An 18,117-nucleotide genomic window follows, 5' to 3' on the forward strand; every position below is an offset into this window, starting at 1 on the left:
TGCTTGTGAACACTGAACATCTTTATTACCATTCGCCCGCCTTGCTCTTTTACTGCCTTTTGCCATCAGCGGATTCCTCAAGAGAACAGCACATTTTTTTAGGGATAAGAGCCACCAAACAAACTCTCAGTATTACACCAACAGTGATATCATGTAGGATAAGCCAGAAGCACTGATAATGGTCTAAAAACACGAACTTTGCCAGCACTGCTCTCTCTAAATATTAATATGAACCTGTACCACAGTACTATTGCTGACCAACAAATCCACCAGCAAGGAAGGGAAGTGTTTTATCTGCTTTAGACGTGGAGCGGAGGAGAGTGGAGGATGTCTGTCCCATGGAGGTCTGCACCAAGAGGACACGGGTGTCCCGTTCCCAAAGGCAGCCCCCAAACAACACGCTCACCGCTCTATGGAGCTGGAAGCTTTTCAGTTCCTTCCCTTCAACACTCTCAAAAAACACACCTGAAACTCCTGGCAGGACAAAGGTGCAAAGGCACAGCCTAAAGTCCAAAGCAACGCCCTCTGTTCGGTTAATGTTTGCTAAATCACAGGAAATACAAAGAAAAGGTCAAACAGATACCAGCAAACTTGTGCAAGATAAGAACCGGTTCAAAACTGCTATAACTCCCTGCCCTGTTTGCAACCTACTGACGCATCCACCTCCCCGACATCAGAGCCACGGAATTTGTCTCGCTCCTGCCTGCACTTTTGCAGAGGGATGGGTCTGTTCTTGAAGATTTTCATCCCCTTGCTGGGACTGGTGCTGGCATTTTATTTTTATTCAGCACCCGAGAATTTCAATGAAGGTAAGTCACCGGAAAAAACACGCTTTACAACCACAACCAAGCGGCTGCTGCCGGAGCAGCAGCGTGTGCCCATGCGGAAGAGCATGGGCCATTTTAAGGACCTTTCAAAATGCAGCTGAAAGCCAAAATATGGGAGGGCTGAGGTCTCAAAATATGGAGGGGCTGAGGGAGAGCACAGGCAGCCCCCAGTACAAGGGGCCAGAGCACCCTGTGCCACCAAGGGAAGCTCATGGGATTACACTGGGTCTGCTGGGACGCACAGCAAGCATCCGATCTCGGTAAATTATTTAGGAAACACACAGTTTTCCACTTTAAACATTTAATCCTTCTATTAGTCAACCCTCGCTGTTTCCAAAAGCTGCTGCTAGACCAGGCTCAAGCCTCACATGTGCTCCTCACCAAACTGGGATTAACGACCAGACTCCAGTTGGGGTTCGCATGAATGGTGTACACTGCACCGGGGCAAACGGGAGGCACGGCGCCCATGCATGAGGGGACTGCGCAGGCTGTGCCAGCTCTGAGCTCTGTCCCCTCCATTCCAGAGATGCTCCGGGGGAAACGGGTGATCGTGACGGGCGCCAGCAGCGGCATCGGGGAGCAGATGGCGTATCACCTGGCGCGCATGGAGACCCACCTGCTGCTGACGGCACGGACAGAAGCCAAGCTGCAGAAAGTAAAGGGCAAGCCGAGGATGCTGGGCTGGCAAAACACGTTTGCAATCCAGAACCCCACATATGGGTAGAATGGAGATATTCACCTCAGCTCGCGCATGTGGGGATGCCAGATACCCTATGGATCCACCCCAGCGTGACCCCGTTCTAGCACACACATCCCCCACTGCTACAAGTTGTATTTTCAGTGCTGAGAGCACAGTGTTTCTTTCTCTGCAGTCTTCAGCTGTGAATTCTGATCTCCACCACCAAGGAGAACACCGAGTCTGATCAACCCTCACCTCTTCTCAATGCCTGAATTGGTTTTGGATCCCTTATACAATGAAATCAAAACTAAGCAATCAGATCCCTATTTATAAATACTAAATATCTGGCTCAGATGTGCCATCATTTAACTCCGCAGCCAGAGCAAAGTGTGTCCTCCCATGAAGGGATTAGGGTTTCCAGCAGGATAGGGACACACGCTGCCCATCGGCCCCGAGACAGCAACAGCCTTTGGGGGATGGAGGGTCCACGGAGCGGGGTCTGTTGCCAACACCCTTCTCACTGTCACAGGTCGTGGAGCGGTGCCTTGAGCTGGGCGCCGCCTCCGCCCGCTACGTGAGTGGCTCCATGGAGGACACCACGTTCCCCGAGGTGCTGGTGAAGGAGGCTGAGAACACCTGGGGTAGGTGGCGGGGAGCAGCCCTTCCTCCCTCCCCAACACACACCGCTATGTTTTGGGGCCCTCCCAGCCACTGCTTTGTTTTGAGATGCTGGTTGCTGATAGCAGACATTCTCTGCTTCTAGGGGGTCTTGATATGCTCATCCTCAATCACATCGGTCAGTCCTACTTCACCTACTTCAACGGGGACGTCGGGCACGTCCGAAAGCTCCTAGAGACCAACTTTCTGAGCTACGTGGCAATGACAGTGTCTGCCCTGCCCATGCTGAAGGAGAGCGAGGGCAGCATCGTTGTGGTTTCATCCGTCGTAGGTGAGCACGCAAGGGACCCGGCTCTTTCTGCCCACATCCCATCCTCTGCCTGCTAAGGATCCCTGCTGCAGCTCTTCTCCAAAAAGCATAATAAGGACCATAAGGCAGAGAGCTGGAATCAGCACATTATCTATATCCTGGGTGCACAATTCAAGCGCTTTGGAGGATTTATATTCTGTGCCCTGTCCTGCTAGTCTACTTGCAATGACTAATCACCTCCATGTGTTGCAGCCCATTGTACACTCCTGCAGATTATTTTATGTGCATGGCCACATATTACACATGCATTAGCTATTCACAGATGTATATGCAGGAATACAAGAACAGTATCACCCACAACTGAAGGTACTTCATGCCGTTGTATGCCATATGTTACATTTTAAACATTCCTGCATTTGTTTCTCTCAAGCATTAATGACAGCTTAATCCATCACCCTAAATTGCAAGGGGATGGATGCAGCCTGGTGTCTGCCCAGCACGCCAACCCTGCCATTGTGTCTCTGCTCCAGGTAAAGCTGCCTCTCCATTTGTTGCTCCCTATGCTGCAACTAAGTTTGCCTTAGACGGGTTTTTCAGTTCCTTGCGAAATGAATTCATCATAGACAAGGTCAATGTCTCCATCACACTCTGCATCCTGGGCTACATCAACACAGGTAAGCTCAGCATCGCCAGGGCCCCGCGACTCGGTGCATTCCCGGAGCCAAGCCAAGCCCACCACTCACCCCAGGCTGCTGGACCCTCAGCCTGTGCAACTGTGGAAATGGGACCTCAATTCGTCTTTTAAAGAGTTTTCAAAAACTCTTCAAAAAGTTTGGTCCCAGATCTTTGACTCCGCTCTTCTTGCGGCAAACCCAGGGGAGGTGAGGATTCCATCCTACAGTCATGCAAGGGATGGAAAAGATGGGAAGAATGTTGCTGTAATTGTTTTTTAAAAATTCATTTTAAATATTCTATGCTTTCTAAGTAGGTCTGACCCCCAGAGTTTGTGGGTTTGTTAGAGGAAGCTACAGACACCCCGCCTGAGCTGGTGGTGCCTACGGCAGCCCCTCCATGCACCGCTGCTCCTTTTTCCTGCAGAGAGCGCGGTGCGCATCGTGTCCCACGTCATCCACGACACGCCGGCGCCCAAGGAGGAGTGTGCCCTGGAGATCATCAAGAGCGGGGCGCTGCGCCGGCGGGAGCTGCACTACCCGGCCAGGGTGGTGGGCAGCATGCTCCTCCTGCGGGACATCGCCCCTGAATTCCTCGACTCCCTCATCAGGAGCAACTACAAGCTGGAAAACATCAAAAGAACGTAGCCCGTGGGGCAGCGAGCGTGCCGGGACACCTTGGGCCAGGCGTGAGGGATTTGGGTGTTAATCTGGCTACATGGGTGCCCTTTTCCTTACCACCGGAGGGGCCCCGTGCTGATGCACCCTGGCAATCCAAGACAGGACGCACGAAGCATGTAACACACAACATGAAAATGTCCTTTTTTTGTAACGAACTCTTGCAACTGGCTTTTTGCAACCAAGAGTCACTTCAGAGAAGCTCCTGCTCATCCTCCAGAACCTGTTCCCCCACTGAGAGCCACGGAGGCAGCAGCACCGAGTGCGGTGGGAAGGGAGCTGAGCCACAGCCCAGAATGGGCCAAGCAGCACAAACCACCCGCAAGAGGGTCTTTGAACTGGGAAACTTTTTGTCATGTATCCCTTCTAGGCTGGTCTTTGTAAAAATAAATCCTATATTACTTTACAAGATCTCTGCTTTTACTTGTGTTCCTTTTCCACGTGCATGGGCACAGAGCCCTTATCAGTTAAACCCACCTCCCTGCACAATTTGCATTAACGCAGCTTTCACTTCTGCAAAGACCTTAACGAATTTCTGCCATTCGTGACCTCTCCTCAACTGCCAATACACACTTTTTTTCCTTTCCAATCTGCAAGAAGCCTTAAAATAATAACATTACTGTACTTCCCCAAGTGTGGATTGCTCTACCCCAAAGCAGCTCGGGGACACTCGGTCACAAAGCGTCACAAGCAGCTCCGTGAACCCGCACTCGACCTCCGCGTGTTGGGGACCGATAAAGGGAGATGGCCTGGAAGATAACTGCTAAGAGAGAAGCTGGAGACTTTGGGGTCCCGAGATAACCCCCACCCCGCCGTGAGCAGAGACAGGAACCGGGGCTCGGCTGCGGCCGCAACGTTTCCTGTTTTACATTCGAGAGAAAGAGCGAGAGCAGCAAAATGAGGTGGTTGGCAAGACGATGGCAGTTGGAGCGTGTCCGTGCCCGATAACTCCTCCGCTCACCCAGAGACAAGGGGTAGGACGGGACCCCTGGGGGCAGGTAAGTGCCCACAGCACTGGGGCCGGCAAGGGATGGAGGGGAGCAGAGGCCGCTGCACTAAAAGCAGCGGTATGCACCTTTTTTCCTCGTTTTTCACCCCACTTTCAGCCTACGTGATTGACACCGGGAGGCTGGAACATGAACCAACAAGACGCGCTTATTTTTTCTCATTTCCCTTGAAGCAAGAAGTGTAACAGCTTGGAAAGCAAAGATAAAGGACATGTTTGTTAATTAGAGAGAGTAATTTGGGGTAACAGGAGGAAACAGAGTATTAGCTTGTCGAGAAGGCCTCAACAGTTTGCTCAGCGTAGGGTGAGTATTTTCTTATTGGACTGTGTATTTCTTTAAGTTTTACTTGGCTTTAAAGCGCATTTTTGGTTAACTGAGGTGGGAGAGGGGCTGAGCTGGTCCTGATGGGAGTTACCGGATGAGCGGGGACAGAGCAGCACATCTGATGGCTGGACTCACCATGCAATTTCGCCATTTCTAAAATTAATAAAAACTAGTTGAATAAAAGGCATTTAGAGACACTTCAGAAGCTATTCAAAAAAAAAAGAGAATGCTCAAAAATTAATAAAAAGCTTTGACTACACCACAGCTAGCACAAAGACAATAAAAAGAATTACAAACAAGATTTTAAAGCAGACTAAAAAGCACTGAGGTATTATATACGTAAATAGCGTTTACTTGTTCCCATTTTTTTTTTCCATTAGACTCAACAACTTCCTAATTGCTTGAGATAGAAAGAGACCAATGAAGATTTAGTGGTTTTGTTTGACACCGAAGAACATTTAACTTGAATTTTCAGACACTAAGAGTCTTATTTTTTCCCCTCTTTCCTACCTTAATATGATTTACTATGAGAAAAGCCAACACCAGACCCAAGCTGATCCCCACCCCGGGTGGGACAGGAGCCCTCTGAGCATCCTTCATGGGATGTCCAGCCCCTTCACTGCCGATGGGGCAAGGGGACGGGAGATGGGGACAAAGCTTTCGCTTCTCCATCACATGAGGACTCCAGAATCAGTGTCACGTTTATTTACACTTAAAAATAATCAGTTTTTGCTCAAATCGTGTATTTTCCAGTGGTTACACCAGGACAGAGGACCCTGAAACAGACCGGCAGAGCTGCGCCCACCATGATCAACCAGCCCCGGAAGCGTCGGGGTGAGAGCTATGATGAGAAGTGCGAACGGCGGCACGAGATGCGGGAGAACCTGCGACGGCGGAACAACGTGACGACCTGTCGGCACCTCGGGAGGGGGACAGAGGGGTCCCCGCAGAGCCCCCGGCACAGGGAGTTCCTGAGGAGGAGGAACCTGGCGAGCGATGCTGGGAGGACATCGCTGGGACAGGAGCCTGGAGGACACGTCCCCATGGGTCCCTCCTCACATGTGGAGCCCGGAGCGCCCATCCTGCCGCAGGTAACACAGCCCCCAAAGTCCAGCTCGCTGCTCTGACTCACAGAAGCATCCACAGCCCATCCACAACAGCATCAGTCAAAAAACAAGAACGCACCAACAAAAAAGTCCATTTCCTGACAAACCACCAATGTTGTCGCCTCCCTTCTGGAGTGCTCCTCTCCCAAACCCCGAACCAGAGGGAGATTTTTCCACCATTCTTCTAAGTACAACCCCACATCCCAGCTTTTGCACTTATACAAATTATTTTTACCCTTGAAAAGTGAGCTCTAAATGCCTGGCTTCCCTCCACCACCTTCACTGTCAGCAGGAAGGGTGCAGGAATTAGGAGACTCCCTGGTACTTGTTACAGCAATCCAGAGGAGTCGCTGCCTTGAATAACATCTATATAGAAAGATGCAATGAAAACACCCCAATCCCAGAGCCAAACAGGTTTCCTTCTAAATTTATACCTCGTGCAAAAATAACAATTCCCTGCGTACATTGTGAGTTCATCCTAGGGGCTTCACAAACCTACGTGAGCAAAGACAGTCAAACATGAGATGATTTCCAGGCACGCACGCCCACAAGATCCCTTTGCAGAGCAATTACCTCCCACTGCTGTTTGTTTCGCTGGCTTTAATCACCTGCTAGACAGCAGGAATCTGGAACAAGCATTTACACGTACCCGGCCCATGCACGGTGCCTTCCCCTGCCAGCTCTTGCAGGGGTAACAAGGTGTCCCCAAGCCAGCAGGTTTCCCCATAGAGCTCTGGAGCTGCTGCAGCTAAAGCAGCAGATCCTCATGGATTCATCATGGTTTCTTGGCATTTTCTTGATGCTCTTCACCCAGTCGCTGTGGGGACAAAACCTGACTCGGCCACAGCCCCTTCCCCTCCGTTCCTCCCAGCCCGGTTTGGAAAGATGCTGACCTGAGCTGCCCTCTCATTCCAGCACCCCCGGAGCTGCCCCACGTTCCCCCCGGCACACTCCCCACTTGGCCTCAGCGTCCCCCTCGGCATTTCGGCAGAAACCATTCCCAAGCGAGGAGCCTCCGTGAACACCCAAGGTAGGTGAGGGATGCTGGGCTTTCCCAGCACAACAGTGTCCGCGGCATTTCCCTCCCATCTCCAAGTCCCCATCGAGTGATTTGGGGTGTGAAGCAGCAGCTCTCCTCTAAGCTGAGCTCCCACACCAAGTCTGAGCTCCTGCTGCAAACTGTTCAGAATATTTTTCCTGTGGAGCGATAAACCAGCCCCTTGCTCAAGCCCTGGGTCTGCTGAGCAGATGCTCTGCCCTACAGAAGAACCTACAAGTGATGCCACCTCCGAGACAGCCAAGAGGGACACGGAGACAGAACGTCCCAGTCCCTGGGGCTCTGGGATCATTCACATCCCTTCCCTTTGCTTTCACAGGAACACAGACCCTCACAAACCCCAGCACAGGAGTGAAAGACTCGAGCCAGCAGACAGAGTAAGATGGTCCCATCCTTCCTCGCCAGGCTGCAAATCCCAATACCTGTGGGGCAATGGCTTCCAACACCCAAACCCAAATGCATTTCACCTCAGCACAAGCTCTCGCTGTAAAAATCCCCAAACTCTGTTGGGGCTGCTTCAGACACCCGCAGTAACACGCTTTCCTTTTTATTTCAGTTGTGGAATAGCAGTTTTAAATAAGGTAAGAGAACCATTAAAACTAGCCTTGAACTCCTGCAAATGTCAACAGTCTCTACAATTTCTAAGAGGGACACTGGTGCTAAATTTTTATAGTTTCAATGCAATAACGCTGCATCTATAGGAAAGTACTTCTGTCCCATCTACCATTCTCATTCAGTAGCTGCCCTGATTTGATACACTCCATGGCAAAGATGCCAGAACTCCAATGCTGTAAGAAAATATTTTCACTTCCCTGGAAAAAAACAAACAGAGAAACCCCAGCAGGCTCTGCTCACCACCCAGGAATAGGCTGTTAGATCGTTTTATTGCAAAATATTTGGATTTTGTAGCTAGTTCATAAAATATTTATAGACCTAAACCAGTCCTATCCATGTTAAACATTTGCCCTTTCCCTTTCAGGAAATGCTGCAGCTATCCAACTACCTGAAGGTAGGTACCCAATATTCTACGTACCCACCTGGGAAGCAGGTCTTCCATTGGTATGGCAACACCTGAAAGATTATAATGATTAAATAAGGAGGGGTTATATACTCCATTTTAACGTGGCCAAGAAGGCGTACAGCTAAGGCACTGAACCCAAAGACCTGTCTGAAACCCAGGAGCCCTGACCCTACATGGGACATGGGCTGTGCCCAATGGCTCCAGGGGGTCCCCATCAGTTCCAGGGGGTCCCCGCTGCCCGGTCCCCCTCTCCCCACAGGAGGCCCTGCACCGGGAGCTGCTGCTCAAGCAGAAGATGGTGATTTTGCAAGAGCTTTTCTCCACGTTGCTGCAAGCGTCAGAAAAATCCTGGCAGGTACCAACTTGCTGCACTGGGGTTTGTGTCTCGGTGGGACGGGGTTTGTGTGCAAAAAGCAAGAACATCCCACGGGTCTCTTTCTCAGCGCTAAGCTCTGGATTTGATGCTTTCCAAACCTAGAGATGTTACAGACCCAGCAGACAAGGCATCGTGCAGACCCATTCACTTGCCTGTCCTTGCTGTCACCTTTCTTTTTAGGGGGGGCTGAACACAAAGTTTGGGGGTCACTTTGCTTTAAGTTTTTCCCCCTTTGTGCCCCAAAAGATTGTTACAAAATGTACTTCACTTTCAAATCAACAGGAAGTATAAAACCCTTTTCTTCAGTAAGGTTTTGGGGGTTGTTTTTATGCTTCCCTTTCCCACTTTTTCCTAAGTAAAAAGCAAGCAGAAGCGTGTTAGGGAGGGGGAAATAAATAGAATAAACCCAAAGAACCACCTTCCACCAACTTTTGTTTCTTAATCAAAACAAGTTTAAAATATTTTGAACAGATCTCTTCCCCCAAAAATAAAAATTTGAAGCGCACCAAACTGCTGCACCCAAGCGCTGCCAAACACTGTGTACGGTGGGGAAATATGGACTGTTGCTTAATCTGGGAACATAATGGCTAAAAAAAACCCACCCGGCACAAAGGGCTTTTGTCTGAGCTCCTGCTGGGACCCCATTTCCCTTTGGGGACATGTTCTGGGCCCAAAACCAGCTCAGAGAACCCAACAGACAATGCTCCGACACATCTGCTCGGCCTTGTGTGTTCTGTGAATCGTGACCCTGCATCGAGCTGTTTCCCCACAGCTCCAACAAACTCCCCGGCAGCACTGACCCAGGGCCCATTTTACTGGCAGCAAGATGTAAAATTAAGGCGATGCATTCTATGTGACATATAAAGTGGTTTATATAGGATTATTAAATCAAATATTCATTTCCAGTTCACCGTGCCATTAGAATAACAAGTGGCTTGAAGCTTCTCTTGGGGCAGAAAAATGAGCGATTGGGCGAGAGGGTGTAAAAAAACTTGTGCTTGATGTTCTGTGGTTGGAAACTTCCGCCTTCGCTCGCTTTTTCAAATATAATATGAGCAGGAAAAAACAGCCTGAGCCACTCTGCAGGAAGTAACCATGAAACCTCAGATTAGCAACAGGTGGGTGCACTTTGCTTCTCGCTGTCCCTGCCAAGGAACAGAGACTTTGCTGCTGCCTCTTGTGTCCAGATTAATTATTAATTAACTCACCACTGGCACTGGAGCCAACGGGGCAAACAAGGCAGATGCTTGGGGGAGGTGGGCTGGGGCAAGGGGCTGCTCTGGAAGGATGGACATTACATCTAGATAGATAGATAGATAGATAGATAGATAGATAGATAAAATACAGTCCTATACCATAACGCTGTGCCATGGCAACTGATGTCTGGTTGCCCGTTTCCATGCCCAGGTGAGATGCCAAACGCTTGTTGCAGCAGCTTTTTAATCCTTTCTAATATTTTGGGTTTCAAAGAAACACTATTGCATGCGCATAAATGACAGGGCAGTAACTGCTGAAACGGCCAGAGTCATTGTTGAGATGCGGCTCATACCTGTGGGTGCTTGTGGTTTGATGGAGCGAGTGACACTCTGAAGGAGGACGGGGTGTCATTAAACTGAAGGGATAAAGCATTTGGTTCCTTCCCCCTCCCATTATTTTACTCCCAGGTTAGAGAGACCTTCCTACCACAGGTCTGTACCTTAAATCCCCATCTGTTGTAAAACTCGATCCAAAACCACTGCCAGATGAAGGAAGCTAAGCAAGTCTCGGTTATTTAATTATTAAGATTAATTAATTGTAAGCTGTTTTCTTAAAGAAGAAAATTGCTACTTTCATAAGTTTCCCCCTTCCTGACCTCTGAAGTTGAGCTTGACTTTTGGAAATATCTTGCAGCTCTGCAGAGTTTAAGCTCCTGTCATTTCCAGTGTATTACTACTATAAGGACTTACTTTTCCAGCACAAGCATCATGTTTGGGCAAAGTAAAAGCCTTCCAGAAGCAGCATTTATTATTATTGCTTCAAACCATGCTATTTAGAATGAGTAAGGGAAGGAGTAGAGACTTCATCAATCACAGCACAACCAAAACACTACAGCTGTCAGGCAAAACCAGTTTAAAACACTTATCCAGCACTTAAATGACAGCGCTAGAGAAATGCAGAAGGGTTTGATAGAGGTTTTGGAGCTGCCCATTCGGGTAACCTCAGATCTCTGAAGAAGAGGGCTAAAGGGGATTAAAATACGGTATTTAAGTATTTGCAAGAGTGGGCATTTTTTGAGCATGTTTGCCCTAATCCCTCCCCTGCCTGGGGATGATAATGGTGGTGGATATAAGCCTTTTTAAAATTATTATTATTATTATTATTTTTAAGTAGTCCTTTTCACATAGATAATTTTCAAAACAAGGGCTTGACCACGATTTGCTCACACAACATCTCTGGTCCTCCCACATCTGTGCACATCCTCACCCCTCGCTGCCATTCTGTTCTGCTAACGGCCCCAACAGAGAAGCTTCTTCCATCTAGGGAAATCTCTCTACTCTTTGTTATTTTGCCAATTTCCAAGCTGCATCTCCATGAAAGGAGTTTGCCTGCACTCTTCTGCTCTGAAGCATAGGAAGGGCCGGGTGCTCCGTTACCTTGTACTTTGCACAGTCATTTACAGCTGAGCACAACGGCCACGACGACAGCACCGCCCTCCAACCTGAGCCTTTGCAGATAACAGAACAAAATAAACCGCAGAATATTTCACATGTAAAAACGCTTTTTAGAACTCCACCTACTTTCTAAGAGGATAGAGCCTTTAGTTCTTTGTACCGACAACTGAACTGGGAAGATCTGAGTCTTTTGGACTGTAAACTTCTGGGCAAATTTAACCAGTGTTAAGACACGGGAGAATCGGTTTTGCTGGGGTCTAACAGCTATTCCTGTAACACCAAGGAGTTACTTTTTCAGAGGCTTGACTTCAAACAGCAGTAAGCAGAGGGGATGGCAGCATTCTCAGTGTTCATGGTGGAAAAACAGCCTACGTGAACTCTTCACTAGAATTTTATCTGAATTTGCATGCAATCTGGTTTCACAAACCTTAAGCAGCCTGACTAACACCGAGAGGACATTATAATAAGGAAAATGAATCATCCCTGTTGCCCTCTATCCCCCTGCCCAACTGCCAGATGTTGCAACTCAAGACCCAACCTATTTCCTAAGGGAACGAGCAAGACCAGACTTTAGCGCCACTCTGAGCTCTAGGCGAGGATCAGGGCTCTGTTTCAGCCAGACCCATCCAGACTTGCCCCAAACCCGCTTGCTCTTCACTTCTCATCTCACAGAACAGCCCCAGGAGGGTTTTTCAATGCATACAAGTTTTACTTCCTCCATATGCCACTTATTCTGAGATCGTGAAGGCTTATTTGAGCTCTAAGCATTGAAAACACTTAGACTCAATTTACCCACAGTATTACAGATGAATGGAGAAAGCAAATTAAAACACAAGCTAAGAAAACACTGGGGGCATAGTGTATAGTTCATGATTCCACACATCACTTCAATTGTGTTTTATTTTCTCCCCCCAGGGTCAGCTGAATGAAGATAAACTGAAGTGTAAATTAAGGGCACTTGAAAATCAACTGCAGGCTTGCACCCAGGTAACATCTGATTCACTGAGAAACAAACGCAGGTGAAGAAAGGCATGAAAACAACATACTCAACCATGTAATAAGGTTGGGTCTCAGTTTCTAGAGCAATCTGATTAGATATGGATCTAAGAAGGATTTTTCCTCTTTGCTGAAGCAATGCTTCACAGCAAACTAGCAGGAGCATTCACACACTCTGGATTTGCTAATATTCAGGTTTAGCAAGACCAGGAATATGTCAGCCAAGACCCTTCAAGCACTCTAATTCTTCCTTTAAAGAGTTACTCAAAGGAGTGTGTGAAGAAGATCCTGGTGGAGATGGAGGACCAGAAACAGACCTACGAGCAGAAGGCAAAAGAGGCTCTTCAGAAGATGCTGGAGGACAAACTCCAAGCAGAGCAGCAGCTGCAAAACTCTCAGGTAAGCAACAAGGTTTACACCTGGCTTTGCTTTAATCTAGTCCTACTGCAACAAACAGCCCCCACATGTCAAGGAAAGGTGATGACTGGCTTACCATTAGTAACAAATATGCAAAAATTACCATTTTTTTAGCTACTGAGCCAAGTCCAAAGCATCTTGGTGGCAACCTGTGCTCATTTTGAGCCACATAGCAGGTTATTAAAAGCTGCACACAGCTGCAGAAATATACTGTTGTTTAGTAGTTTTAAGCATGATCCCTTCTCCTCCACTGTCCCTTCTCTGCACACACACACATCCAGAGCACAAGGTCTCCAGGAATTGCTCTTATGTGAGAACAGATTTTCCCCAAGAGATATCCTGTGCGTCAAGCCAAATTTCTATGTGGTGTTTTCAGAACAATCAATAAATTGTATCCCAAAGATTACCAGCTTTCTAAATCCTCTCGGCAGCAGAGGCTCTCAGGTTCCTCAGCAAACCCTCTGTCCATCAGATGGCATCAGACCCACATGGGTGACTGTAACCCAGGGGCAGGAGGAGCCAGCGCTGCCCCTGCTGATGCCAATGACTGTGGATGTTGTTCAGGACTCCCAGCCGTGGGTCACAGCCCAGCCGTGGGTCTTTGCTCCCTTCCCTAGAGAAGCCTGGCAGCCACCAAAGAGGACCTCACCTTCTGGAAAGAGCACTACACCACACTCAAAGCCGAACTGACCAAAGTGACCACGGCACACACCGAGCTCCAAAACAGCTTCCACGTCTTGCAAAGCGAACTGCAGGTACATTAGATCCCTGCAGGAACAGCATCTGCGTTTGCATTTTCTGATTTGCAAGCAGGGAAACCCCCAAGTTGAGATCATAGAATCCCAGAGTGTCAGGGGTTGGAAGGGACCTGGAAAGCTCATCCAGTGCAATCCCCCCATGGAGCAGGAACACCCAGATGAGGTTACACAGGAAGGTGTCCAGGCGGGTTGGAATGTCTGCACAGAAGGAGACTCCACAACCCCCCTGTGCAGCCTGGGCCAGGCTCTGCCACCCTCACCGGGAACAAGTTTCTTCTCAAATTTAAGTGGAACCTCTTGTGTTCCAGTTTGCACCTGTTACCCCTTGTCCTGTCACTGGTTGTCACCAGAAGAGCCTGGCTCCATCCTCCTGACACTCCCCCTTTCCATATTGATCCCCAGGAATGAGTCCCCCCTCAGTGTCCCCTTGTCCAGCTCCAGAGCCCCAGCTCCCTCAGCCTTTCCTCACACGGGAGATGCTCCACTTCCTTCAGCATCTTGGTGGCTGCGCTGGACTCTCTGCAGCAGTTCCCTGTCCTGCTGGAACTGAGGGGCCACAACTGGACACAAGATTCCAGGTGTGGTCTCCCCAGGGCAGAGCAGAGGGGCAGGAGAACCTCTCTGACCTACTGACCACCCCCTTCTAACCCACCCCAGGTCCCATTGGCTTCCTGGCCACAAGGGCCCAGTGCTGGCTCATGGTCACCCTGCTGTCCCCAGGACCCCAAGGTCCCTTTCCCCTACGCTGCTCTCTAATAGGTCATTCCCCAACTTATACTGGAACCTGGGGTTGTTCCTGCCCAGATTCAAGACTCTACACTTGCCCTTGTTATGTTTCATTAAATTTCTCTGTGCCCAGCTCTCCATCCCGTCCAGGTCTCTGATGGCAGCACAGCTTCCAGTGTCAGCCACTCCTCCAGTTTGGTGTCATCAGCAAACTTGCTGATAGTAAACAATATATATTAAAAAAAAAACCCCTTGGATGAAGCGCATCAGCAACCCAGCCCTCAGCTCAGGGATGCCTTTGGTCCCCTGAAAGTCGTCCATGCTACATGCTCATGGTGTGGGCCCAGGGCTGAGCTGATGCCAGGGCTTTTTGTCACCCCAGCAAACGTCAGCGCAGAAGGAGCAGCTCGAGCGAGCCCTGGGCGTTCTGCAGAGCGAGCACACGGTGCTGCGGCAGCGAGCCAGCGCCCTGCAGGACGACAACCACCTGAAGGCTGAGCACATCAGCACCATCAAAGGTACCGCAGGCAGGGTCTGTCCTCCAAGTGAATGGAGGATACTCTTAAAACACTGGTCCTTAAAGCCAAGTCCAGGCGCATGCAAAGGGCTCACTCGGCACACCTCAGCTCGCCCGGAAAACCTCTGGTTTCCAAAGGGATCCTGAAGTCACTTCCAACTAGATTAAAGGACCTCAGAGAAGTGACTTTTCTAGAAGAAAGTATGGAATGGGAGACCAGAAAAACACCCCAAAACCAATGAGTCTGCAGCTTTGACGAGGACTTCTGCAGCCTTGTCAGACCTGAGCACAGCAACACAGAGCAGCACCTGTTAGTGTTGGATATTGCCCATGTATAAATACATGCTAATAGTGTCTCAAAGTACCAGTTCAGACAGAGGAAAAACAACTCGCACATACCTCAAATGGTTATTTTAAAACACAATTAAGGAAGAATAAACAGGCAGCAATTCTATTTTCCCAACAGGTCTCACACAAACAGCTTTGAAATAAACAGTAACTTAATAGAATGTAAGGCGCACTAGAAAAAGCTGCCAGAACTGAAAGGGAAATTCACAGCCAAAAATCACATCCCTCTGGAGAAGAAAGTTCAGTGTAGCCAACAATATCCACTCCACACACATGGAAAAAGGGAAAGTTGCCATCCTTGCATAACAATACACAGAGATTTACATCAATCTTGATTTTCTTCTACTGCCATTTCAGATAAATTGCAGGAAGAACAAAACCAGAAGGTAATGCTGGCAGCGACAATCAGACATTTGAACAGTGAGTAACACAAAATCATGCAAAGTAAGAGGCCTGCATTCGTGCTGTGGATAATAACAGCGAATTTTTGCATTCGCAGAGTTGATACAGAGCCAGACTGAGGAAGGGAAGACCCAGGCGGTGTCCGTGCAAAGGCAAGGTCAGCAAACTCTGTAACTCCCACCTAGCGCTCCTCTCACTGGACACAGGAACGTTAGACCTGGCTCTAGAAGTCTACTCTCATTTAGAATAAAGAATTATTTTAAAGCTGCATACAACAAGTTACTATATATCACTAGTTAACATTAAAACATAAGTGTATTTATGATGGCAAACACTTTAAAAAAATAAATGGATTTCATTGCAAACGCTACTTCAGTGGCTATGCCATTTTTTTTCCCCCAAACAAAATACATTCCAGTTTATAATTGCAATTACAGCTTTTAATTCTCCCTCCCCTCCATTTCTGGGAACTACTTAGAAATTGTCCTCTAAAGACAATTAACTTGTAGCTACAGCAGAGAAAGGCCTGTGATAACCAACTCAGCTCCTGTGTCCTCTGCTGTGCACATAGCAAATATTACCTTTAAACTGTGCTGAGTAAACAAGATGTAAAGCAAACTGAAAGCCCAGATCTGTTTCTCATCAGAAGCCTGTTTTCTAGACCAGGTTTTCACCACGCAGACCCCACCTCTCACTCCTGCCAAGGAAAAACAAAACGCTCGGCTAGAGCACCCCGAGGAGGAGGAGGGAGAAGAAAGGCTGAAGGATGAGATGCAGAAAAGGACATCCCAGCTCACAGCAAAGGAGAAGGAGGTGAGGAAATCACCCAATTGCAGCTGGGACACAGTTCTCTGCTGGGGACAGAGCTGCTGGTATTGATGCTCCAGCACAATACAATGCACCAAAGCTGCTGGCAGTAACCCCAGCTCAGTCTCTCCTGCAATTATTATCTCTGCTGAAATTTTTTACTGACACCAGCCTCACCTAAACCCCCAATGCAACATATACATTCCATACAAACCTGCTTCTGCTACACAGACAGTCCCAGTCTTGTAAAGTGCAATCACAGCAACTGGGAGCAGCTGGGGGACTCAGCTGCTCCCCACTGATGGCTCTTCCACAACTGCCAATGTCTGGCTCACTGGGATGGTACCTGGGTTTCACTCTGCGTGGCCATTCAGGAAAAAAGGTGCTCCCTGGGTTTTGGGACAACCAAGGTGCCTGTCCCATGTGTGTCATGCCTTGGAGGGTTTAAAGGACTTCTGCAGTTGCTCTAGCAGGCAGTGAAATGCATGTTGAATTTCAGAATGAGAGGCAAACCTTGCCACGAGTTTGCATTCCGTGTCCTCTTCCTGACATGTACGCTTCTACAGCCATAAAAATAAGAACTGCTTCTTTGTGCCATGTGAAAGAGGGCAGCAAAGCCAGGAGGGTCACGGGTTGGTAACATCGCCTCTGTTGCCACATTCCCAGTAACGCTGTGATCTGCTCTGTCTCCTATAGGTACATATGGACACACAGGTAGCAGAAGTGACGATCCCCCGTCGCTGCGGTCCCCATACAGGGGCCAAGCGCTGCAGCTGCTGCGGGAGCTTGGCCACCCCGGGTGCGTACGGGAGCGATGGGATCCCTCCTGCTAACAGCCTCTCGCTCTGCTTGCAGTGCACGGAGCTGCGCTCGGAGCTGGAGGCGCTGAGCGAGGAATATCGCTCCTGCCTGACCAAGCTGCGCCAGTGCCGGGATGAGCTCAACCACTTCCAGAGCGAGCAGGCAAAGGTGGGAGGTGTTTCCTTGCCCCGATTCCCAGGGCTTGCGGACCAGCCTGGGAAAAATTCTCCCATTTATTTGTGTAGCACGGAAAGACAGATGACATGCTTGCTAGGGATGCGATGAGAAGTTTCTTCTCCCCATCAGTTTCGCTTCTCCTTGCAGAGACGGCGCGGTCCCTGGATCCCTCTCCTGGTGGTGGTGATAGCAGTGGCCATAGCCACCTTCCTCGCGAGTTACACACCATGAAGGACCTTCTCAATGACCAACTTCACCACAGGAACTGACTTCTGCTTCACCAACAGCGATGCGCCCTTGCCGCAGCGCGCTTCTGCTGTTTCGTACTTATCTGTTTGGTTCATGTACTGGGCTGGTCTCATGCCAGACAAACTCCCACGGCTCAAATAAATGCCAGGAGATACCCCACCCCTTCTCTTGGCTGCTTTGGTTACTCTACCCCAGTTGATAGTTGCTCTGGCCGGTGGCTGAGAGGACTACACAAGTCTCTTCATTTATTTATTGCCTCCCTAAACGGGAGGTGTTTGACCCTGGACCATCTCTACCGGTACCTGACAAAGAAGCCCAGTTCAGGGAGGCATTTTAGCACAGTCCCCTCATGCGCTGCCTGTCCTGAGCATTTTCCCAGCTCCTGAGTCACATCTGCTTCCCTCTCACTGCCAGCACAACATTAATTCAGAGACAGGGGGTTTAAGCCCGTTCTGGAGCTGCACTGTGCAGCTTTTGCGGTAGCACTTGCTCCTCGTTCAAACACAGGCTCAGCTCCAAGGCAGTGCAAGACACCACCTTGCACGAGTAGTAAATATTATATGAAGCCTACAATAAACTTCACAAATTCAAAAT

The 18,117-nt window shown here is 49.0% G+C and overlaps 2 protein-coding genes across 8 annotated transcripts; both read left to right on the plus strand.

Moving 5' to 3' along the window:
• Positions 1-721: 721 nt before the first annotated feature.
• On the plus strand, positions 722-3,753 carry LOC308048889 (11-beta-hydroxysteroid dehydrogenase 1-like; the record flags this gene model as incomplete). Its single annotated transcript, XM_080358218.1, has 6 exons — positions 722-809; positions 1,352-1,482; positions 2,036-2,147; positions 2,270-2,455; positions 2,965-3,108; positions 3,533-3,753. The coding sequence occupies 6 exons, from the start codon at positions 722-724 to the stop codon at positions 3,751-3,753; spliced, it is 882 nt and encodes a 293-aa protein (XP_080214344.1).
• Positions 3,754-4,407: 654 nt separating this feature from the next.
• Positions 4,408-18,116, plus strand: TRAF3IP3 (TRAF3 interacting protein 3). Of its 7 annotated transcripts, none has more exons than XM_080358452.1 (17): positions 4,411-4,781; positions 4,890-5,093; positions 5,868-6,205; positions 7,136-7,250; positions 7,597-7,654; positions 7,834-7,858; positions 8,257-8,286; positions 8,558-8,653; positions 12,241-12,312; positions 12,580-12,720; positions 13,356-13,493; positions 14,605-14,740; positions 15,445-15,507; positions 15,587-15,646; positions 16,151-16,302; positions 16,993-17,265; positions 17,422-18,116. In XM_080358452.1, the coding sequence occupies exons 3-17, from the start codon at positions 5,921-5,923 to the stop codon at positions 17,503-17,505; spliced, it is 1,728 nt and encodes a 575-aa protein (XP_080214578.1). In that variant the 5' UTR covers positions 4,411-4,781; positions 4,890-5,093; positions 5,868-5,920; the 3' UTR covers positions 17,506-18,116. The 7 variants fall into 7 exon arrangements, 6 of the variants coding, with proteins under 6 accessions (XP_080214581.1, XP_080214582.1, XP_080214578.1 ...); XM_080358453.1 differs by lacking the exon at positions 4,890-5,093 and having other exon boundaries at positions 4,413-4,781; positions 16,993-17,010; positions 17,152-17,265; XR_013923225.1 differs by lacking the exons at positions 4,890-5,093; positions 17,422-18,116 and having other exon boundaries at positions 4,408-4,781; positions 16,156-16,302; positions 16,993-17,010; positions 17,152-17,265.
• The last annotated feature ends 1 nt before the right edge of the window (position 18,117 follows it).

This window comes from Nesoenas mayeri, assembly GCF_963082525.1.
Source record: "Nesoenas mayeri genome assembly, chromosome: 23".
NCBI lineage: Eukaryota > Metazoa > Chordata > Aves > Columbiformes > Columbidae > Nesoenas > Nesoenas mayeri.

What these genes read in the sequence shown, in the direction of transcription:
- TRAF3IP3 (XM_080358452.1), top strand. Translation starts at nt 5,921, where the DNA reads ATGATCAACCAGCCCCGGAAGCGTCGGGGTGAGAGCTATGATGAGAAG. An exon ending in CGTCAGAAAAATCCTGGCAG is followed by an intron (nt 8,654 to 12,240) that starts GTACCAACTTGC and finishes TTCTCCCCCCAG; the next exon opens with GGTCAGCTGAATGAAGATAA. An exon ending in GACAATCAGACATTTGAACA is followed by an intron (nt 15,508 to 15,586) that starts GTGAGTAACACA and finishes TTGCATTCGCAG; the next exon opens with AGTTGATACAGAGCCAGACT.